The sequence below is a fragment of the Thunnus albacares genome, chromosome 5 (assembly GCF_914725855.1).
Source record: "Thunnus albacares chromosome 5, fThuAlb1.1, whole genome shotgun sequence".
Taxonomy (NCBI): domain Eukaryota; kingdom Metazoa; phylum Chordata; class Actinopteri; order Scombriformes; family Scombridae; genus Thunnus; species Thunnus albacares.
The window spans coordinates 27,227,735-27,248,875 of record NC_058110.1 but is presented as its reverse complement, the minus strand read 5'-3'; the positions used below and the strand labels follow the sequence as shown (position 1 = coordinate 27,248,875).

Here is a 21,141-nt window from a genome sequence, read left to right as displayed (position 1 = left end):
TTCAGTGAAGGAAAACGATAAAGGGAAGACATGAGAGACGTTCGTGCTTCCTTTACATTTCCCATTTATGTTCTGTTTTTTTTTTTTGTTTTGTTTTTGTTTTTCGTCTGTAATTTAACTGACTCATGTAGAGCAATAAATATTATCAAACTAAGAGGTTTCCAAAGTGTTACAAATCACTAAATTCATTAAGAACTTTACCAGCTTTAGCAAACTTTTTGTCTTTTTTTTTTTTTTAGGATTAACTTTTACTGTTGTAAAAAGTAGAAAGAGTGCTGATAACCTTCAATTTAAATTAACACATAACAAATTTGCTAATACAAAAATACTTAATTTGCTGCTCAAAATGAATGTATTACTTATATGAGAAAATAACTGAGATTTTGTGCAAAGTCTTAAATAAATATACTAAAGATTGATGCATTTTTGTGCTTTTAAGATCAGGCAACTGATGCCTTTAAAGATCTCCTCCAGACATGTTTTAAGACTTATTGATATACTCTGATTTGAATAATAACTAGTGGCAGATATGGCTCCTCTAATCAAAAGGTTCAATTACTGTGTTAAAAATTCTTAAAATCACATCTACTCCTTCTCCACTATTGAAAAATCCAGGATCAATGAATTTACAAATAGTATTAATGAATGAATTAATGCAGGATGTATCACGTTGCTCACCATTAACAAATTATCAAATCATATGTGATCAGTTTAACAGATTAATGAATGTTAATTCACAGTTACTTATATATATATCAATCGACAGTTACTGTGAGTGTAAGATTAAAGCCTGATACGACCTGATCATGATGGATCAATACATCCATCTCGCTTTTAAATGTGAGTTTGATTAAATTACAAAGCAGCTCCATAGAGGCTGATCACATACATATAAAATTTCCTTTACAACAACTTAGAATTCAACTAATTTGGTAACATATCAATGAATGTATGAAGTAAGTGTGTCAACTTATCACATTAAGTCATAATGATTCAGTGATAATTCGTTGATGCTGAGCAACAGGAATTCACAAGACAACCTGCGTGAATTCATGCATTTAATCATCATGACTCATGCTTTAAACATTACTTAAAGATTTCCTCTAGACATGTTTGAAGGCATATAAAAAATACCCTGATAATTTGTGTTTATGTTTTTTTTCCACAGAAAAGTTCAATTACTTTAAAAATCCTTAAAATGTTCATTAAGAATCCAGAATCTTCAAACAAGCGAATATTGTTTATTTTAAAAGTTAAACTGCTTGATACGAGACTTCTCCTACATCACTGTAAAGTCCATTCTCATTGTTTGTGAACTAGAGGATTCAAGTTTCCACATCACACTTGTTTATGTTGAATTTTGGACCAGGATTGGCTCAAAAATTGTTGTGATGTCACAAATCCTGCTCGGAAGTACCCACTGTAAACTCAGATTTAAAGTGAGTTTAGAGAAACTTTCCACCTTTGCCAAATGAATGTGAGAACAGCCCTCTAGTGTCAAACTCTGCACTTACATCAGTCCAAACATCCAATTTAAGGAACAAGAAGAAAAACACATTTTTGAGTGGATAGGAGTTTTGTATGTATAGCAGTTTAACCTTGATGGAAAATTTCATCCTTCAGCAGATGAATGTGAAAACAGATAAACTCTAATGGGAAACTCTGCAGATACAGTAATGTGCAAAGGTTTTAGGCACTTTAGATGTTCAGATTCTTATCCATAATGCAGAACCATCAGGGAGGAACCATTTGATTGGTCCCTAATTAATTCTGTAGCATGACAACGACCCCAAACATACAAACATAGTCTATCTTCTCTTGTAATTGATTTTTTTTTAAGTATTAGTACTTGCACTTAAGTAAAGGCTCTGAATACTTCTTCCATCGTTGGAAAACACTGAACCCTGTAGAGTGAGTTGAGACACTCGCAACATCTCCGAAGCTCTACCGGTGCTCTTGAACGCACCACCGTTTGCTCCGGATATGTTTCAGTTTAATTTAACGTGTTATTGTTGTGAATGAGCTGTGAGCATGGACTCCTGTGACTCCTGTTCAAGAATAGGTCGGTGTAAAGTTTTTTTTTATTGATATTTCAAGTCTTTCAGCTCTTTGAAAGGACACCAACTTCTCAGTGACACAGATGTGTCTGGTAGATAAACTGACTGTAACGTTATGTGCAGCTCAGTTTAGCCAGTCTGTCTGGTTAGCTTGTTAAAGTAGCTAAACATTAAACGGCTGTGCAAATAGTAGAAACGAGATGCTGCTATTGTGAGTGAAGAAATGTCAGCTTTGCATCCCGTGCACATTTCACTAATTACTATTATAACTTTGGCTTGTGGGGCTTTTTATAGCAGTTAGCTCAGACGTTAGCTTCCGGGGCTAGCTACTGTTAGCCAAACTGAAGCTAAAACTCATTTGAGCTGCTGCTGCACAGAGAGCCGATACTTAAGTTTAATGTTTAAAATAAGCAACAAAATTCAATATATTCATCAGCAGGCTAGGCTTGTATTTAGAGCTGAAAAGATTAATTGATTAGTTAATCAACAGAAAAATAATTCGGCCACTATTTTGATAATCGAATAATGGGTTTAGTCATTTTTTTAAAGGAAAAATGTCAAAAGTTTGCTAATTTTAGCTTCTCAAATGGGACTATTTACTGTTTTTCATTTTCATATATGAATAATTGTGTTTTGGACACAAATAAGACATCTGAAGAAATTATAACAGGAATTTTCACTATTTTCTGACATTTTATAGACAAAACATTTAATCAATTAATCGAAAATCAAACTAATCATTAGTTGCAGCCCTATTACTATTTACAGATGTTGTCATTCCTCTGCAGGTTGATTTCACTGTACACATGATGAACTTTGATGGTCTTGACGCGGGGATGGGTGAGTACTCACCCAGCCTCCACGGGACTCTGGATGCAGGGATGGAGCCCTCCATGGACCCCCACCTTAACCCCAACTTACTGCAGGGTGTGGAGCTTGACCCAGAGGGGCTGGCCGTGACGGTCCCCGAGCCCGTGCACCTCATGGAGGGGATGTTTTCTGAGCTGCACAGTGCAGTCTCAGAAGTCGGCATCCCTGTCACTGCAACGCATTTTGATCTGCAGGAGGAAATGCTCTGGATGGGAAACCACAGAGTGAGAGTCTCGATTATGATGAAAATGCTCCTGAAGCATTTTGTTTTCCATTGTAATAAAAACGCAGATTGTTCAACCTTGTCATTCTGTCTCATTTTGCTTTTGCCCTTCTCTTTAGGGTCATGCAACTTCGTTCTTCGGACCTACAATGGGCCGCTATTCTTCTTTCCAAGCGCATTCGACTGATGACATCCGACACATTCAGAGTTTGGAAACAGGCGTGCTGTTCCTCTCTAAGTCTAACCTCAAGTGTCACACTCGTGGCGGCCTAGTCATGTTTGATTATCCGTAAGTGCTCTTTTGCAGAGATTGATTGTAGACATCATGCAGCTGTTACGTCATTTATTCTGTCATTTAATTTTATTAATTTATCATTAATAAAGCATGTGTGCATTGCAGAATGGAGGAAGGGGCTGATATGCATAGTCTCCTCATGACCGACAACAACACCCTGCTCATGGGAGGATTACAGAACTATGTTGTCGAAGTGGATTTGAATACTGTTCAAGAAACTCAAAAGGTGAGATATTGTAACTCCCCAAAAGGTGAGATATTGTAACTCCCACACAGCACCACATGCCATATTTTTGCCATATTTTGCCATATAAGGTAATTTTTTCTTGTATGTTCTTGACAGTTCACTGTTGAGGTGCCTGGAGTGGCAATAATGCGCCAAACCAGTCGTTTCTTCTTCTGTGGTCACACTTCTGGCAAGGTAAGGATGATCCAGTAAGTTTGTGATGATCCAGATGTTTTTCTGGTTTAATCAAAACCACAACACTCATGTTCCCCCTCTGTTAAAACCAGGTAACCCTTCGGGACTTGCGTACCTTCAAGATGGAACATGAGTTTGACGCGTTCTCTGGCAGCCTCTCAGACTTCGACGTCCACGGAAACCTCTTGGCTGCGTGCGGGTTCTCCAGCCGAGGACTGAACGGGTTGGCGTGTGACCGTTTCCTCATGGTGTACGACCTCCGCATGATGCGAGCTGTAACTCCGCTTCAAGTGCACGTTGACCCTCTCTTCTTGCGCTTCATTCCTACCTACACGTCACGCCTAGCGATCATCTCACAGACAGGTATCAGCTGGGGAACAAGGGGTCACTGTCATGCAGAGTCTTCAGCCTGTCTGTTTGTTGGCTGATATTTATTTCTCTTCAAGAGTTTGGTCAATGAATGTGTGCTTTTTGTTTTAAAACGCCAACATCAAGATTTATATTTTAGTGTCACACTCAAGTACAGAAGTGTTTGACATGTACGTGTTTCTTTCTCCAGGTCAGTGCCAGTTCTGTGAGCCTACTGGTCTCGCCAATATGGCAGACATTTTCCACGTCAACACCGTGGGCCAGTTGCTCATGAGTTTTGACGTATCGTCCAGCAAACAAGCTCTGGCCTTCGGGGACTCTGGGGGATGTGTGCACCTGTGGTCTGATGCTCCAGAGGTTTCGTTCAACGACTACTCTCGGGAGACAGAGTTTGCCCTGCCTTGCCTAGTGGATACTCAGCTGGACTGGAACCACGATCTGCTGCCGCTGTCTCTCATCCCCATGCCGCTGACCAGCACAGAGCCGCTGCTGTCAGACTGGCCCACTGCACTGGCTACACCTAGCCCCAGGTAACACCACCACAAGTGCTGTAGGTGATTCTGTACAACTGGCACTGGCAACACTGCATGAACTGATCCGACTAACAGGTATTTTCTGTGTATCCAAAGCCCGATATATCTTATTCTTCTGTGCTGTAGAGCTCCATTCTTGTCCAGAAACTATTAAAAACACATCAGTGAGCTACACTCTTGCACTGAGTGACATGTTCCTTTATTACGGTGAACATGGCTGCTGTAGTTTATTTTGAGTCAATTAAATGCATGCCGTCATGCTGCCATTAAAACTCACTAAAGCACCAAATCTGCAGCTGAGAATAGTCCCCATTAAATGTACTATTTACTTCTGTTTGAGTAACTTAAAACCTACAGAACACAGCTGTTTCAGGCAATAATTAGTAGAGCTGCAACAATTAGTCCATTGACAGAAAATTAAGCAAATGAGCAAAAACATTTGCTGGTTACAGTGTTTCTGTGTCACACATTACAGTAAACTGATTGTTTTGGGATTTTGTTGATCAGACAAAATTTGAAGACACTTTCTGATTTACTATAGACAAACCATTTAATCAATTAATAGAAAAAATAATCAGGAGATTAATCAATATTAAAAATAATCAGTAGTTGCAGCCCTAATAATTAGCATTTGTCACATATTAAACTATTTGTGACGTAAATATGTGTCTTCAGTGGAAACTAATGAGCCACAGACAGGCTCAGGAAGCCCGAGAGGATCGAGGGACGGACTAACACATTGTCAGTCGGTGTTGTCATATGATTCACTGACAATAACAAAAATATGTATCACGAATGGAGATGTATGATCTCACTCTTCACACCACAGACACATCTAGTTATCGTGTGGAACTAGTTCATTTCTCTTTTCTGCAGTCATGTTTGGCTAACTGTCTGGAAGTGATGTCAGTGTTTTATTGTATTTCATATTGCAGTTGATATATGTAACTGGGACACATTTCCACTGATTTAATCACATTTTATATCGCTAATTAATGGGTATAAAATCTGACTTAATTTATTTATGTTTGTTTTGCTGCCTAGATTTGATAATTTATCGACTATAATTCCAGATTGGGTGCGTCCAAATCTGAATATGAGCTGCCATTTTTCTGTTTTCTGTTTTCAAGCATCTCCAAAAGTAGACAAATACATTTAGTTGCCAGTTTATCAGCTAAAACTAATTCAGTATAATAAAACAGCTGTGTAATAAATTTTATCTTCATGAAATGTTTTTGTTGAAATAGTTTTAGAGGTGTTACCTCATCGATATTAATCGGGTGTACAAAACATTAGAAACAGCTCTCAGTATAAGGGTGCATTGCTGTTGTAGTAGATTGCATTAGTGTATATATCACCTACAGCGTTTGGCAAGTGGCTTCACAGTTTGTTTGTTTTTTTAACTGCTACTATTTTATGAAATGTTTCTTTTCCTGCAGACGGGCTCCTCCTGTGGACCCGGAAATCCTGCGCACGATGAAGACTGTCGGGTTCATCGGTTACGCAGCAAATCCTCGGACTCGCCCTCGGAACCAGGCGAGTAAAAAAAAAAACCATGTCGTGTAGATCTTCAGCTACTTTACGACAGCCTTTTACATTATCAAACATTTGGTAGGTTAGAAGAAATTTAAAATAACTAAATATATAAATACATGGGCAGATTTCTACAAGGTGTCATTTAGAAAACATCCATATGTTTGCTGTGTTCAGTGTCATGTTCACACATAGATCTCAACCATCCAAATATATTTTCTGTGTTGGTTTCAGGTTCCCTATAAAATTAAAGACGTGGAGCTCGACTATGATAATTACAACCAGGTTCCTGAATCACCAATTGGACGTGATGAAGAGCCACACCTCTACATGGTGCCAAAAAAGTACAGAAAGGTTGGACTTGTCATATTTCATTATGGTTTTAATATAAAAGGAGAAAAAAAATAGCTTTTGTTTGCAGAGACATGTGTTGATGACATCTTTGTGCTCCATCAGGTCACCATTAAATACTCTAAACTTGGACTCGAGGACTTTGACTTCAAACATTACAACAGAACTTTGTTCGCTGGTCTGGAGCCTCACATCCCCAACGCCTACTGTAACTGCATGATCCAGGTAAGAAACTATGAAGGTTTTAGTGTGTATTACAGATATGTTGTTTTCTTTTGTACTCATGCAGAGTTGTTCTCTTGTTTATGTGTTGAAACATTAGGTTTTATATTTCCTGGAGCCAATTCGGTGTCTCGTGCGGAATCATTTGTGCCAGAAGGAGTTTTGTTTGGCCTGTGAGCTCGGCTTCCTCTTCCACATGTTGGATTTGTCTCGAGGAGATCCGTGTCAGGTAGATATTTGTCGCTTCTTCTCTAAATAACAGTAGGTTGATAATGCAGAAGACTTGAAACTGTCACCCACATCTACCGTGTAGATTTCTGAACGCAGCCTCTCTTGTCTCCTCTCCTCAAGGCCAGTAACTTCCTCCGAGCGTTTCGTACCATCCCTGAAGCGTCGGCGCTGGGCCTGATCCTCGCAGACTCAGACGAACAAACAGGGAAGGCCAGACTCGGTCGCTTAATCCAAAGCTGGAACCGCTTCATCCTCACCCAGCTCCACCAGGAGACGCAGGAGCAGGAGGGTCCACAGGCCTACAGAGGAGCCAGCAGCAGGTCAGAGCAGCCAGTAGAGTGGTGTTTGACCTGTTCCTGGTCTGCTAAATATCTAGATTCATTCAGCTCAGATACTAACAAATCTCTTATCAAACCTCTTGTCTATTGTAATGGGAAATTGCTGATCACTCAATAAACACACAAAGAGAGCATTGTCAGGTTATGAATTAATGTAATCAAATAATACAATCAGAAGTATAATGCATCATAGTTCTGGAGACAAAGATACATACCACCTAGCTATCTTTTCTTTGTCTGAAATGTTGGCACTTAACCAGTCCCTTAAATACTGCTCGTACAGAATTTAAGACATCTGTTTACTAACCTTACAGGTCAGCAACCAACCCTCAGATAGAAACATAAGTCAAAAGTTCAGCTAACCTAGGAACAGTCTTTCTTCACGACCATATATGACAGTACATAAGCATGCACCAAGTAGCATCACAAAATAACATTACTACTATATTAAATTAAGGACAAACCACACTATCCTCTAAAGCTTATCAGTTTTACACATAAACATCTACATAACTACAGTTTATCTTATCACTGGCTCAGGTAAAGGTATAACAGAATAAACTTAACTGTTAGACACACAACTGCCTCATCTTACACAGCAAAGAACTAAGTTTAGAATAGACACAGCACAGAAGAATTTAGAACATGTGTGAAACACAAACTAACACTAAACTGAACTTAAACACTGTCTGAAACATGTATGATATATTGAAGAAATACATCAAATGATAACCTGTTATTCAGTTTTCTTTTACACAATTCTCACTGTTTTCATTTGCAAAGGGAAATAGAAAACATGTAGGTATCAGCGTCTCATTTTCAGCCGACTGTCTGTGGCTTTCTCAGAAACGAGTTTAAACATAATCGTGTCGATGCTGCATTTGTCACAGTTCTCTGGGCTCCTCTGGTGAGTCTGCCATCGGAAAGCTGTTCGGATGTGAAGTAGAGAACAGCAGCCTGTGTCGCTGCGGGAAGGAGACGGTCCGCTCCTCCCTCACGTTGCTCTTCACCATGCACTACCCTGAACAAAACTCTCAAGGTGAGCTCAAGGTGTTGTTTTTACACTTGCTATGCATGAATAGTCTTACATCTGCAGAATTTTGACATTCATATACCTGACGTGGAGCTCTGCAAGAATGGATAACCTGTGTGTATATATATATGTATATTCTGTATTTGTTGACTGCGTTATATTCGTTTCACTGCACTCAGAAAAGACAATAAAGGAGTATGACTTCGCTGAGATCCTGAAGAAGAGCATCTGTCTGGAGCAGAGCACTCAGGCGTGGTGTGAGAACTGTGAGAAGTATCAGCCCACAGTGAGTTACAGCTAAGACATAACAGCAGCTCACAATTAAACAAAAAATTACTTTTCCAGTCTGATTGAGCTCCGTTCAGCATTGTGAGAGTGTTTTTTTTTTTGTGTGCCGCTGTAGGTGCAGACACGAAACATTCGATGTCTACCGGACGTTCTGGTCATCAACTGTGAGGTGAACAGCGCTAAAGAGGCTGAATTCTGGAAAGTTCAGGCAGAGGTAATGTCACTCATTATCACTTCAAAATGTATTATTTTTTGTTAGTTACATTATTTTAATTATCCTTTGTTTGTTTACTCAGTACGCCTTCAATAAAGCCAAGCAAAAAGAGGCGATGGAACCTGCGAAACCTAAAGAACCGCCACCCATGCCCACCGAGTGGTGTTTGGAGTAAGATCCCTTTTTAATATCACATAACAACATCTGTATCAGTCGAGTCAGTGGGTACGTCTCAAGTCTCTTATTTTATGGCTCCTCGCTTCTCGCCTGAACCGGAAGTTGTTCCTGATGCGCCATTTTGACGAGCGTCCCAAGTCTCTTAAATTGCATCCACGTTTCCCTCACTTGCGTCTTTTCCTCGCGTCTTAGTCCCTCCCACCGTGGATGCAAGGAGAGACGAGGAAACCAAGCGAGGAGAGAGGAAACGAGGAAATTTGTTTTAAGAGACGTGAGACGTCCTCTCCTCTGAAGCGTCATGTGAAGCGACGTCCGTTTTTGATGACGGCGACAGCTGATCACAGTTGAATCAGCTGTCAGTCGGCTTTAACAGCTGTAGAAACCATTTCTACTCGCAGAATGCATTTATACTACTTATCGATCATTTCCATCTGTATTTTTTGATAACCCTGATAGTGAATTCATCATTCAATAACCCAGGATATGATCAGGGTGTCTTCTGAACACTGGAAAATATGTATTTGGCTAAATGTTTCAGGGCAAATGGAAATGATGTAATTCATATCAAACCTGACACAGAACTTTCAGCCTCACATGTGACTCGCTCCTCCGAGCAAAATAAGAGACTTGGGACGCTCGTCAAAATGGCGCATCAGGAACAACTTCCAGTTCAGGCGAGGAGCCATAAAATAAGAGCCTTGAGATGTACCCAGTGTGTGGCACCACTTTTATCCTCACTATATTGTACCCTCTTGTGTAGTGGGGAGGAGTTATGCAGTATGGAGGGCTTCACCTTCGACACTCGGGCGGAGGATCTGAGACACGTCTGGATCCCGCTCACTCTGAAGATGTCCATCAGCAAAAATCAGGGACTGGAGATCTGCAGCTGGCCTGAAGGAGAGGAGGTGATTCATTCTTTTTTTTTTTTTAAATTTCTCTCTCTGACTGTGTAATTCATTCGGAGTTACATGCAACTACTCACCCGTTACGTCATCTCCACCCAGTTGAGTTCTGCCGAAGAGGCGGAGGGCGCTTCTCTCTATGACCTGGTGGTCACGGTGCCGCACATCCTTGACGCTCGCACAGGCGGAAACTTGGTCGCACACATCAAAGTGGGAGAAACGTATCATCAAAGAAAAGAGGTTAGTGAAGCTTAGATGAGGAAATACTGACTGAGAGAGACTTTCTTCTTCAAAGTCAATGAAATTTTATCACTTATCTTGTTCTGCAATCAATAACAGAGACAATTATGCAAAAAAAAAAAGAAGTGACATCACGGAACAAATTTACAATATCCTGCTCCCTGTTATAATAACGCCAATGTTTATTTCTGATCATATGTTCTTATATTTGTTCAGTAGTAAAGTGTAGTTGATGTTTTATATTGTTTGAGTATCGACGTTTAGAATGACGTATGTGTTTGTTTTAGGGCGTCACACACCAGCAGTGGTACCTTTTCAATGATTTCTTAATTGAGCCAATCGACAAGGTAAATATTTGACTTCTTATTTGATTTATTCTAATGAGATATCATGTTTGCGCTCATGTAAAATGTATTGTTACTCTTTGCTTTGTCGAAGGCTGAAGCTGCTCAGTTTGACGTGAGCTGGAAGGTGCCGGCCATTCTGTATTACGCCAAGAGGAACTATCATACCAAATACGACCTCCGCAGTGAGTTTTAGGATATTAAATCTGGAGTTTTTAGTTTTTTTTGCATCCAGCGCTTTCATTTATCTGCTCACGCTTTGCTGTTTTTATCTCAGTTAAAAACCCCATCGATGCCAGCGTGCTCCTGACTGAGGCCTCGTTGGCTCGGAAGCAGAGGAAGAGTCACGCCACTTTCATTCCCCTCATGGTCAGCGAGATGCCGCAGGCTGGTGACTTGGTGGGGCTGGACGCAGAGTTTGTCACACTCAACCAAGTGAGTCTGGATTATAATGTGACTGTCTGCATAAGGGCTGCAACTAACGATTATTTTCATTATCAAGTAATCCGTCGATTATTTTCTTGATTAATTGATTAGTCGTTTTGTCTGTAAAATGTCAGAAAATAGTGAAAAATGTTTCCAAGATGCAAATGTTTTGTTTTGTCCTCACAAACAACCCAAAGATATTCAGTTTATCATAAAAGACTAAAGAAACAAGAAAATATGTACATTAAAGAAGCTGGAACCAGAGAATTTTAGTATTTTTTTCTTTAAAAAAATACTCAAAACAATTAATTGATTAACAGAGTAGTTGGCAATTTAATTTTTGGTCAATCAACTAATCGATTAATCATTGCAGCTCTAGTCTGCGTACCTCACACTGTCACAGACAGGTGTGTCAGGATTTATAAGGGTGAATGAAGCCTCCAGATAGTCATGTAGTTAAATGTCAGGGATGTGTTTGAAATGAGCTGGTTAGTATGATGCTACATCTAAAGACAAAAGTATTTATTACTGTTCTGAATGTCCACACTTGACAGCAGGACAAAACGCCTGCACTTATAGACAGAGGTGTGTGACAAGTAATCGTAATCTTACAACTTTTGGACAGACTCTTCAAACATATTTATGGTGTTGCACTCGGTTATACACATGAAAAGTGACAGAAATAGTCGTGTGAAGAATGAAGAAAAGAGCTTGAGAGAGACGTTCAAATCAAAACATCCAAAAGACGTTGGAGGGGGGTGTGGGGGGGAGGAAGTTTCAGACGCTGTTCGATGATTTGACAAGCGCTTCCTTTGGAGTTCCTGATACCTGAATCCATCATCTCTGGAGCTACACGAGTTCTCACGCTGGTCTTTGATCAAATGAGTTTTAAAGTCTGTTACTGGTTTTAATACTTTTGAACCAAAGCTGATCATTTATCCCATCATTAAGTACAGTCTACAGCTTATAAATAACATAATTTGACTTTTATCCTTAGCCTTCCATGCAGCTAGCTTAGCTTGAAAAAATAGCATCATAAAACTCCTTGAGACAAAAAGGCAGTGTGGTTGAGGGAGACAACTTTTTGCATTTCCTGAATTGCATCTAGATGTTTGAACAGGACAAATTGAGCCGGTCAGGAGGTGAATCAGAGCGACATCTTAAATACGAGAACTAAAGAATAACTTCTCTAATACTGTCAGGAAAGACGTGGGCATACTGATGTTCTAAAAAAGGGAATTATTATATATTATATAGTGATATATTAGAAAAAAATCCAAATAACAGCCTAACTTTAACGAGCTAAATGTGCTGCTCAGAGGAAAATGATTCCTTTTTAAATCTGCAATCTATCAATATTTTCTATGTTGCTCACAGTCTTGATGCTCCTACTAATACGGCTTTTGTTATTGTTGTTAACAGATTTTAAATAAACATGACTCATGAATATACTGTGTGTGTGTGTGTGTGTGTGTGTGTGTGTGTGTGTGTGTGCAGGAAGAGGCAGAACTGCGCAGCGATGGCACCAAGTCGACCATCAAGCCCAGTCAGATGTCTGTTGCCCGTATCACCTGTGTGAGGGGTCAGGGGCCCAATGAGGGGGTGCCCTTCATCGATGACTACATCTCTACCCAGGAGCAGGTGAGGGGTTGCAGAGATGGCCTAACATCAGAAAAAACAAATTATTGTTATAAAGGAAATTCACAGGATACCAAAATATGAACAGATGACACTTTTTCCTATTACTACCTCTATCATGTTGCCTCCATTGTCATTAGACAGTGTTTCCTTTTGTTAGTGCTCATAATACACTTGATTAGTCAAAAGAAGAAGACAGTATGATAATCTGGTTCATTTGAGAGCAGTAATTTCAATTAATTCTGGAAAAATCTGACATGAACAGCACCTGACTATTGTTTTAGGACAGACTTGAAAAATTGTGAACTTATCCTTTAATCCTTTGTTGCTGCTGCTCATGTTTCTACCATTAACACCTTGAATGAATGTGAATATTTGTTTTAACAGGTGGTGGACTATTTGACGCAGTATTCTGGCATCAAACCAGGTGACCTGGATGCAAAGATTTCTTCAAAGCATTTGACCACTTTGAAGTCCACCTACCTGAAGCTGCGCTTCCTCATCGACACGGGAGTTCGCTTTGTTGGTCATGGCTTGCAGAAGGACTTTCGGGTCATTAACTTATTGGTATGTTCACAACAAGTCAGATTTGTTTTGTATCCTGATAGTTTACAGTACTGTGTAGTGCAGTGCACAATTATATCTCATTACATCTTACATGTCTTTGAGCAGTCGTGACAAAAGTCTGTTTCTTTGCTGTTTTTAAGGTTCTGAAAGATCAAGTCGTCGACACTGTCTACCTGTTCCATTTGCCTCGCAAGAGGATGATTTCTCTGAGATTTCTCGCCTGGTACTTTCTCGGTAAGTTTTAAAAAAAATAATCAAAAAGGCAGCAGGTGCAGGACTAAAGCAAATAAGATCATGCAATCGCAGATCTGCCTCCAATTATTAATTGATCGTCAAATATTTTCGCCTCATAATTCTGAGGATGAGCAGATGGCTTCAACATCAGTTGGTCAGTAAATTTCCAGTTTGTAGTTATGCAAACTCATTTTTTCTTTTGATTTGGATAATTAGTATTGAGGTTTGTCTACTTCCTCAAAGTTCATACATAATATAAATGATTGTGTGTTTTGGCATCAAAGCATTAAGGTGTTAATTCCTGATAACCTGCAGTGTAAATGATGCGGAACGGCTGAAAAGCTTCTGCAGGAATCATCATGACTAGTCATTTTTTTATCCTTGTCATTGTGTGGCTGCTGTTGACAGACCTCAACATCCAAGGGGAAACCCACGACAGCATAGAGGATGCACGCACCGCTCTGCAGCTGTACAGAAAGTACCTGGAGTTGAGTCGTGGAGGTGGCTCCGATGAAGTGAGGAAGGTCCTGAAGGGACTCTATGAAAAAGGCCGCCAGTTCGACTGGAAAGTCCCGGAGACAGACACAGGAGATGGTCAAGGTAGCCCAAAAAGTACGAAATAATGTTGAATTAGATGTAGGTTTATGTTAACAATGAGTTTAGAGTAGAGGGCAACAATAGAAACACTGTGAGTGGATTGAAAGCACTCTTCTTCCTCCAACAGGTGCTGCTGCTGTGTTTCCCTCTGTGATGGGGCTGTGAGCTGCACTGTGACACATTCCCACTGGAAAGACTGAAACCAGTCACTTATTTTGTAATTTTTATCATTGATTTTCTCAATGTGTACAGAGTTTATGGAGGTCTTTGTTGCCTGCACAGTCCACCTGCAGCTCTTTTCACTGCCAACTCAGTGTCTGAACAGTTTTAATTATGTCAAAGTTTGTACCTTTCATTTAGGAAATTTTTTTGGAAAAAGGAAAATAATTGTATTTTATAACGTATGAGCCTTTTTAAAAAAAACAAACAGACAAAACAAAAATAAAACTGTGATTTTGGTGCATGTAAATAAATAAAGCTATCATGAGCTCACTGTTACACAAATGAGGCTTCTTGTTTTCGACCTCTGAATAATTGCACTGCTGTTACACTGCTTCGAATTATCACATTCAGAACTTTATTTTGATAGTTGTGTTTTATCAAAGAACCCTGGACTGAATCTGTGGACTAAAATGTTAAATTAAATGTCAAGCAGTGAGGAAACTGGCATGACTGCAGGTCAATTTATAATGGGCAAGGAATCTCTCATGACATTAATTCTGTTACAAATTGATTTCCAATGAACCAAGGTAATGAAGTCTGATACATCCCTGCCCTCATCCAAAAGAGGAAATCCAATCCAAAAAGAAAACCAACGGAATATGTACAACCTGAAACCTGTGAAGGTTTTTAACAGCAATACCTGCCTTAAAATAAGCTTTATTAACATTTGATCATTCATCCCCGAATATAGTTTCAATATTTTTGGACTCTGTGAAACCTGGTTATCACAGATAACGCTCTGCCTTTGGCTGAAACGTCACTGCCTAATTATCTCTACTCACATATCACCCGTGACATCATAAAGGGTGGCGGTGTTGCACTAATCTACAGCTCAATCACTCTTCATCCCAGAACTGACGTTTGCTTCTTATCATTTGAGGTGCTTTTAACGTCCTTCTCTCTGCCCTCACCTTTCCTGTCTTTCTACATTGCTGTCCTATATCATCCCCCTGCCTACTCACAATGCCTGGTTGAATTTTCAGAGTTAATATAACTATAAGTTTTAATAGGCAAGGCAAGTTTATGTGTATAGCACATTTCAACAACAAGGCAGTTCAAAGTGCTTTACATAGAGCATAAAAGGATATAAAATAGAATATAAAAGCAACACAAGTAAAAAGACATAAAAACAATTAAAAAGTGTTAAATTTGGGAATAAAAAGAAGCTAAAAAGGGAATAAGACAGATAAAACAAGAGAATAAAAGTTACAGTGCAGTGTAAAATATTAACCCTCAATGTGGTTTAATGAAAGGCAGCCACAAACAGGAAAGTCTTCAGCTGTGATTTAAAAGAGCTGAGAGTTGCACCAGATCTAAAATCTAGTTTTCGGTTTGTAGTTTGTTCCAGATATGTGGAGCATAAAAACTGAACGCTGCTTCACCATGTTTAGTTTTTACTCTGGGGACAGAAAGCAGACCTGTCCCAGACGACCTGAGAGGTCTAGATGGTTCATAATGTAGCAGCAGATCAGAGATGTATTTAAACCATTCAGTGCTTTATAAACCAACAGCAATATCTTAAAGTCAATTCTTTGACAGACAGGAAGCCAGTGTCTTGGTCTTAGTGAGGATATAATATTCATTTTACAGGTATACTTTGCAGAATTGTCTTAACTCTCGAACAGGCAGAACAGGCTGGAAAATGAGTTGTAAAAAATAATTTAATGTTATTATTTATCTCATTTTCATTTGCACCAAAGTAAAACATTTCCAAACATATTTTTTAAAATATTTTGCATATTTTGGATTTAATGAGTTGTATCTCCCAGGATACTTTGCCCTTTTAAGGTATAAAAATGGTCATAATAGTAAACATTTTAATGTTTTATTTGATGAAGACAAGTGATACATTTTTGTTTACCCTGGTCATTAACATCACACATACTAGTATTGAAACTGATTTTATCATTTCTATCAGCCCATTTGTCCAGTAATACACTTCTTGATGAGTTTCAGTCTGGTTTCACATCCAAATACGAAAACTACACTGACTAAGGTAACTAACAACCTATCAATTGCAATGGACTCCGATCTTTCATCTGTCTCGCTGTTACTAGATTTAAGTGCCGCCTTTGACACAGTGGACCACGACACCCTCCTCCACTGTCTTGAGAACCTTATAGGTCTCAAGGGGGGCACTTTCTAGTTCCTGTTCATGCCTGAGTAGTAGAACACAACGCAGTGTATACAATAATACTCCCTGCTCTAAGGCCAAATATGGTGTTCCGTCAATGAATCCTCATAGCTGGTTAAACTAGAGACGTGCTTGTTAGAAGTCCATCACTGGATGTGCAATTATTTCCTGCACACAAGACCGAAAAGTTGCTTGTTGGTCCAGCTAGATTCACATTGCTTTTTACAGATTTTGTCATTAATCTTGATGGCTGCACAATTTCTCAGACCCAGACAGTTAAGAATCTGAGAATAATGTTCGATCCTTCTCTTACATTCGAGCCACACATCAAGTACATTACGAGAACTGCCCTTTTCCACCTTCGCAAAATAGCCCAAATATTCCCCATTTTATCAAATCCAGACGCTGAAATCCCTGTACATGCCTTCATAACATCTAGGATAAACTACTGTAATGCCCTTTTCTCTGGCCTACCCAGGACAGCAACGAAAGGTCTCCAATTGGTCCAGAAAGCAGCTGATCATAAAAAAAGGGCACTGACACTGACTGTCTCTGCATTGGCTACCGGTTCACGCAAGATCTGATTTCAAAATCTTCCGTCTTCCCTATAAGGCTTTAAATGGACTGGATCCTTCATATATCTCCAGCCTTATTGCTCTGTATAGTCCATCACATTCTTTATGTTTCCTTGATCGCAGTTACTTAACTGTTCCTCAGTTTAATAAGAACTCTTGTGGTGATCGAGCCTTTGACCACCGAGCTCCAGTAATCTACCACTGCACATTCAGGAGGCAAGATCTGTTGATACTTTCAAATACAGGCTGGAAATGCATCTTTTCTCTGTTTACTATGACCTTCCCTAATTTCACCAGCTGGGAACTCAAACCACTGACTGTTTTCCTTCTTGACAAGTAGTTACCCCAACCCTGTTACTGTTATATGATCTCTGCTTAAAATTACTAATCTCAACCTTGTTGTCATATTAACATCATTACCTATATATATGTGTGTACTTTAACATGTAATATTGTGTGTTTTTTTTTTCTTTTATTGACTTGTAAAGTGTACAGAGACTCTCTGTAGATGTGCACTTCAAATAAACTGAAGTTGAAGTTGGAAAAACAAATGAGCTGAAGTTGAGCACTATCACAAACATTGTGTTTACTGCCATGAAGTGGGAAGTATACCATATTTTACATGAACACACATGGACATCTGTTCAAATGAAACAAAGAAATTCATTTCGTCTGCTTCCCAGCATTCATTGAAATTTGTAGTGATATGCGTACTTGGAGGCATATTTGCCTGTTAATTTTCCTGACAGACCTGATAACATCTGCCGCCAGATTTGCCATTCCCGACAAGGTGTAATACATACATTAGCATTTACGGCTCTGTGGCTAAACGCATCTAACAGATGACGTAGTGAGAAAAACTGAATTAGCTCTTTTACTTTTAAGTTTTGTGTTGTTGTTTATATGTTTTTTAATATTTGTTTTAATTTAAGGGACTGAGTTTATTTGCAAACTTGATATTTATAAATTTGTATCCAGTGGATCCAGAATAATTTACACCTCTAGGAGAGGGTTGTTGTCGTCTATCCAACCTTGAATTCCCCTCCTGAGTAACTTACGGTACGGACATACGGTACTTCAGGCTTGCAGACATTGTTGTGGTGAAACTTCCTCTTCAGCACTTTTGCATCTTCGTTGAATTTTTGCATCAGAAATGTCAAATGTCACTAGGGCATGCACTTCAGGTGAACCTGAATTCAGGGCTGATTAGAGTGGATTTTCTCATGTATACAGAGGGGTCCAAAGGTCTGAGACCACCAGTCAAAATACTTCTATTTTGCATTTGTTTTGAACGTAATACTGTTTTGTGAAAAATGTTCTTTGAAAAATGTACATAAATTTCAGAATATCTTAGGTATGTTTGATATGTCCCTGTTTTGCTTTGATGACAGCATGCATTCGAGCCGGCATGGACTCCACAAGTTTGTGCAAAACCTGATGACTCATGTTGTCCCAGCATGAATTGACAAGTGCTCCCATAAATGTTCAGTGGGGTCGAGGTCAGGTGGGTGTGGAAGAAAGTCCATGACAGTCAGGACTCCTTGGTCTTCAAGTAGTTCTTACAAAGCTTTGAGGTGCATCCAGTAGACTCATTAATGCCTGAGCTAGCTTGGGTGCTAGCTGTATTGCTACTTACATCTATGGACGTTTTTAAACACACTTAACCCTATTGGTGGACATCTTAAACTATTTTAACCCTTAAATAGTGTGGAAAATAAGTTGTAAAAAATAATTTAATGTTATTAATTATCTCATTATCATTTGCACCTAAGTAAAACATTTCCACACATTTTTTTTTTTTTTTTAATATTTTGTATATTTTGGATTTTATGAGTTGCATCTCCCAGTATATGTTGTCCTATTATGGTATAAAAATGGTCATAATGGTAAACATTTTAATGTTTTATTTGATGGAGAGAAGTGATATATTTTTGTTTTCCCTGGTCATAACATCACACATACTAGTTTTTAAAATGATTTTATCATTTCTGTCATAGTATAGGCCTACCATAAGTTTCAGTTCCAAAACCAAAACCTTGGCATGCAGTGTGACACCTGACCAACCAAAAGCAACTGACGTTAGCAAAATACCAGATATGACTACCAACACCCTGCCAACGTCATGGCACCAAGATGAACTTTTGGCCCAATGAAAACTATTTGACTACTTCCACTGCTGCAAACGAATATTGCTCGCAGGTAGTTCCAGCTGGGCTCCCAGTCCTCCCAATTAGTTGATACCGCTGGCATTCTAATCACACTCCAACTGGCTGTGACAAGCGGTTTCCAAGTGTATTTAATTTGCATCGACTTCATCCATGCGTGTCTCAGTTCCTTCCCGCCATGTACCCCTGTGGAAGCGCAATGACCGTCATAACTTTGTGACTTCAAACAGAAAGAAAAATTCAAATACAAAGAACTGTTTGTGACCTGCGGTTGCTCCCAATCACCCTAATCCTCTCTACTTGCCTGTCATAAAATATGCAAACAAATTTTTTTACCCCTAATCTAGCAACGTATCTCGTGGGATACATACACTGTAAACTGCGGTATCATTCTCTCTCCTGTTCATCTCCTTACATACACCCTTCTGCTACTGCCATAAATCTCAAACTTGGATTATGAAATGCTTTTATGTCTCAGCCCACCTCAAGCGTTTGGCCTTGTTTCCCCTCCTGAGAAGCGGTTTAGACACTGCTACTCGTCTTCTGAGACCACAACAAGACAAACTTCTTTTGACAGTACTTTTACAATTCTGTATCTGTGATGAAGTTGCTTTTCTATCTCTCAGGGAACTAAGCTTGATGTACTGATCTTCTGATGGTGTGATCACTTTCAGTCTGTCTGTCCTGCTTTGGATACAACTGATCCAGTTTCTGCAAAGCGTTGTAGAGTTCCACGCACTGCCCCCATAGAAACCTTTAGTCTAGACATGATTTAACGCTGAGAAAGCCCCTCTTTGCTTAGAATAACAATTTGACTTCTAACACTTTCACTTAGTTCTGATGCCATGTTTCTCACTATCACAATGGTACTTAGTGAGCAACGATCTGCTGGAAAACTTGAGGCACAACCGTAATTATAACAAGTGAACACTGGCTGCAAGTTGAGTTACTTGAACGAGCCTCTGATGAGTCGATTAAATCCACCTGAGTGTCATCTGAGCGTTTCAATGGAAGAGACACAACTCAAGGAAATCTGAGCTTTTGTACAAAGGAGTTAAGTCGGTCAACGCCACAAATTTGCTTAAATTTGATTGCTGACCTAGAAATAGTGCAGAGTCTTAAACATGTCATAACTTCTTGTGTTTTTAAATGTTTCTGAATCCTCAAACTTTCTGATTATTTTCAGGTTTACATGAAAATAGAGATTTTCAATGTGGTCTCAGACTTTGAGACCCCACCGTTTATCTTTATAAATGTATGTAAAGTGAAAAGTTGAAATGCAGCTGAGTGGAGAATCATCCAAACTCTTCTTTTTTTTTTCCCCCCCCGAGTTGTGATTTTTCTACTTCTTGGTTTGGGCCCAGCTGTGTTCAGATGATCCAAACAGTGCTCCTGTATTTCAATCATCATCAGAGGATAAATATTTACAAGGCTACTCAATTTAACCTTTTTAAAATCCTGCCTTGTCAAATATAAAGGTAGACGTATGATATAGTTCTTCTCATATCTATGAACATTTGGCTGCTAATTGACGAGTTTTTCCACAAAACTTTCTCTTCTCAAGTCACATTTTAACGTTTCCAGGTGTAATGGTGCCCTCTGCTGGCTGTATGTGTGCAACACCTTCACACAAGTGTTGAAACTGTTCTGACTTTTTTTATCCTCAGAACTTTATTTAAGCCATCTGTGTTTACCTTCAGTTATTGGATTTATTTATTTACAGAAGACTTGGTAACACTGTTTTGGAAAGTGAAGTGTTTTGTATAGCGAACAGTAATCGGCAGCGTTTGGAAAGTCAAAAGCAGGGAATGTGCTGATGAATGACTTTAACCCCTGCAAGCTTGCAGACGTCAAATCTCACCACTGCTCTGCTTCAGCTACTAGTCTGACTTCATGCAGTGTGACAGATACATCGACAACAACCAAAAAACAACATAACGCA

General features: G+C 39.2%; 1 protein-coding gene across 3 annotated transcripts; it reads left to right on the top strand.

The window, feature by feature from the left end:
* The first annotated feature begins 1,951 nt into the window (after positions 1-1,951).
* On the top strand, positions 1,952-14,607 carry pan2 (poly(A) specific ribonuclease subunit PAN2). 3 transcript variants are annotated; one of them, XM_044351717.1, is made up of 26 exons: positions 1,952-2,062; positions 2,846-3,151; positions 3,270-3,439; positions 3,551-3,671; positions 3,789-3,866; positions 3,959-4,229; positions 4,426-4,765; positions 6,208-6,304; positions 6,536-6,655; positions 6,758-6,877; positions 6,975-7,103; positions 7,226-7,425; positions 8,334-8,482; positions 8,656-8,762; positions 8,880-8,978; positions 9,061-9,149; positions 9,916-10,060; positions 10,160-10,297; positions 10,585-10,644; positions 10,736-10,826; positions 10,919-11,076; positions 12,565-12,708; positions 13,093-13,272; positions 13,413-13,506; positions 13,915-14,106; positions 14,231-14,607. In XM_044351717.1, exons 2-26 carry the CDS (start codon positions 2,864-2,866, stop codon positions 14,266-14,268), a joined length of 3,618 nt encoding a protein of 1,205 aa, XP_044207652.1. In that variant the 5' UTR covers positions 1,952-2,062; positions 2,846-2,863; the 3' UTR covers positions 14,269-14,607. The 3 variants fall into 3 exon arrangements, with proteins under 3 accessions (XP_044207652.1, XP_044207650.1, XP_044207651.1); XM_044351715.1 differs by having other exon boundaries at positions 13,915-14,118; XM_044351716.1 differs by lacking the exon at positions 1,952-2,062 and adding an exon at positions 2,193-2,268 and having other exon boundaries at positions 13,915-14,118.
* Positions 14,608-21,141: the final 6,534 nt, after the last annotated feature.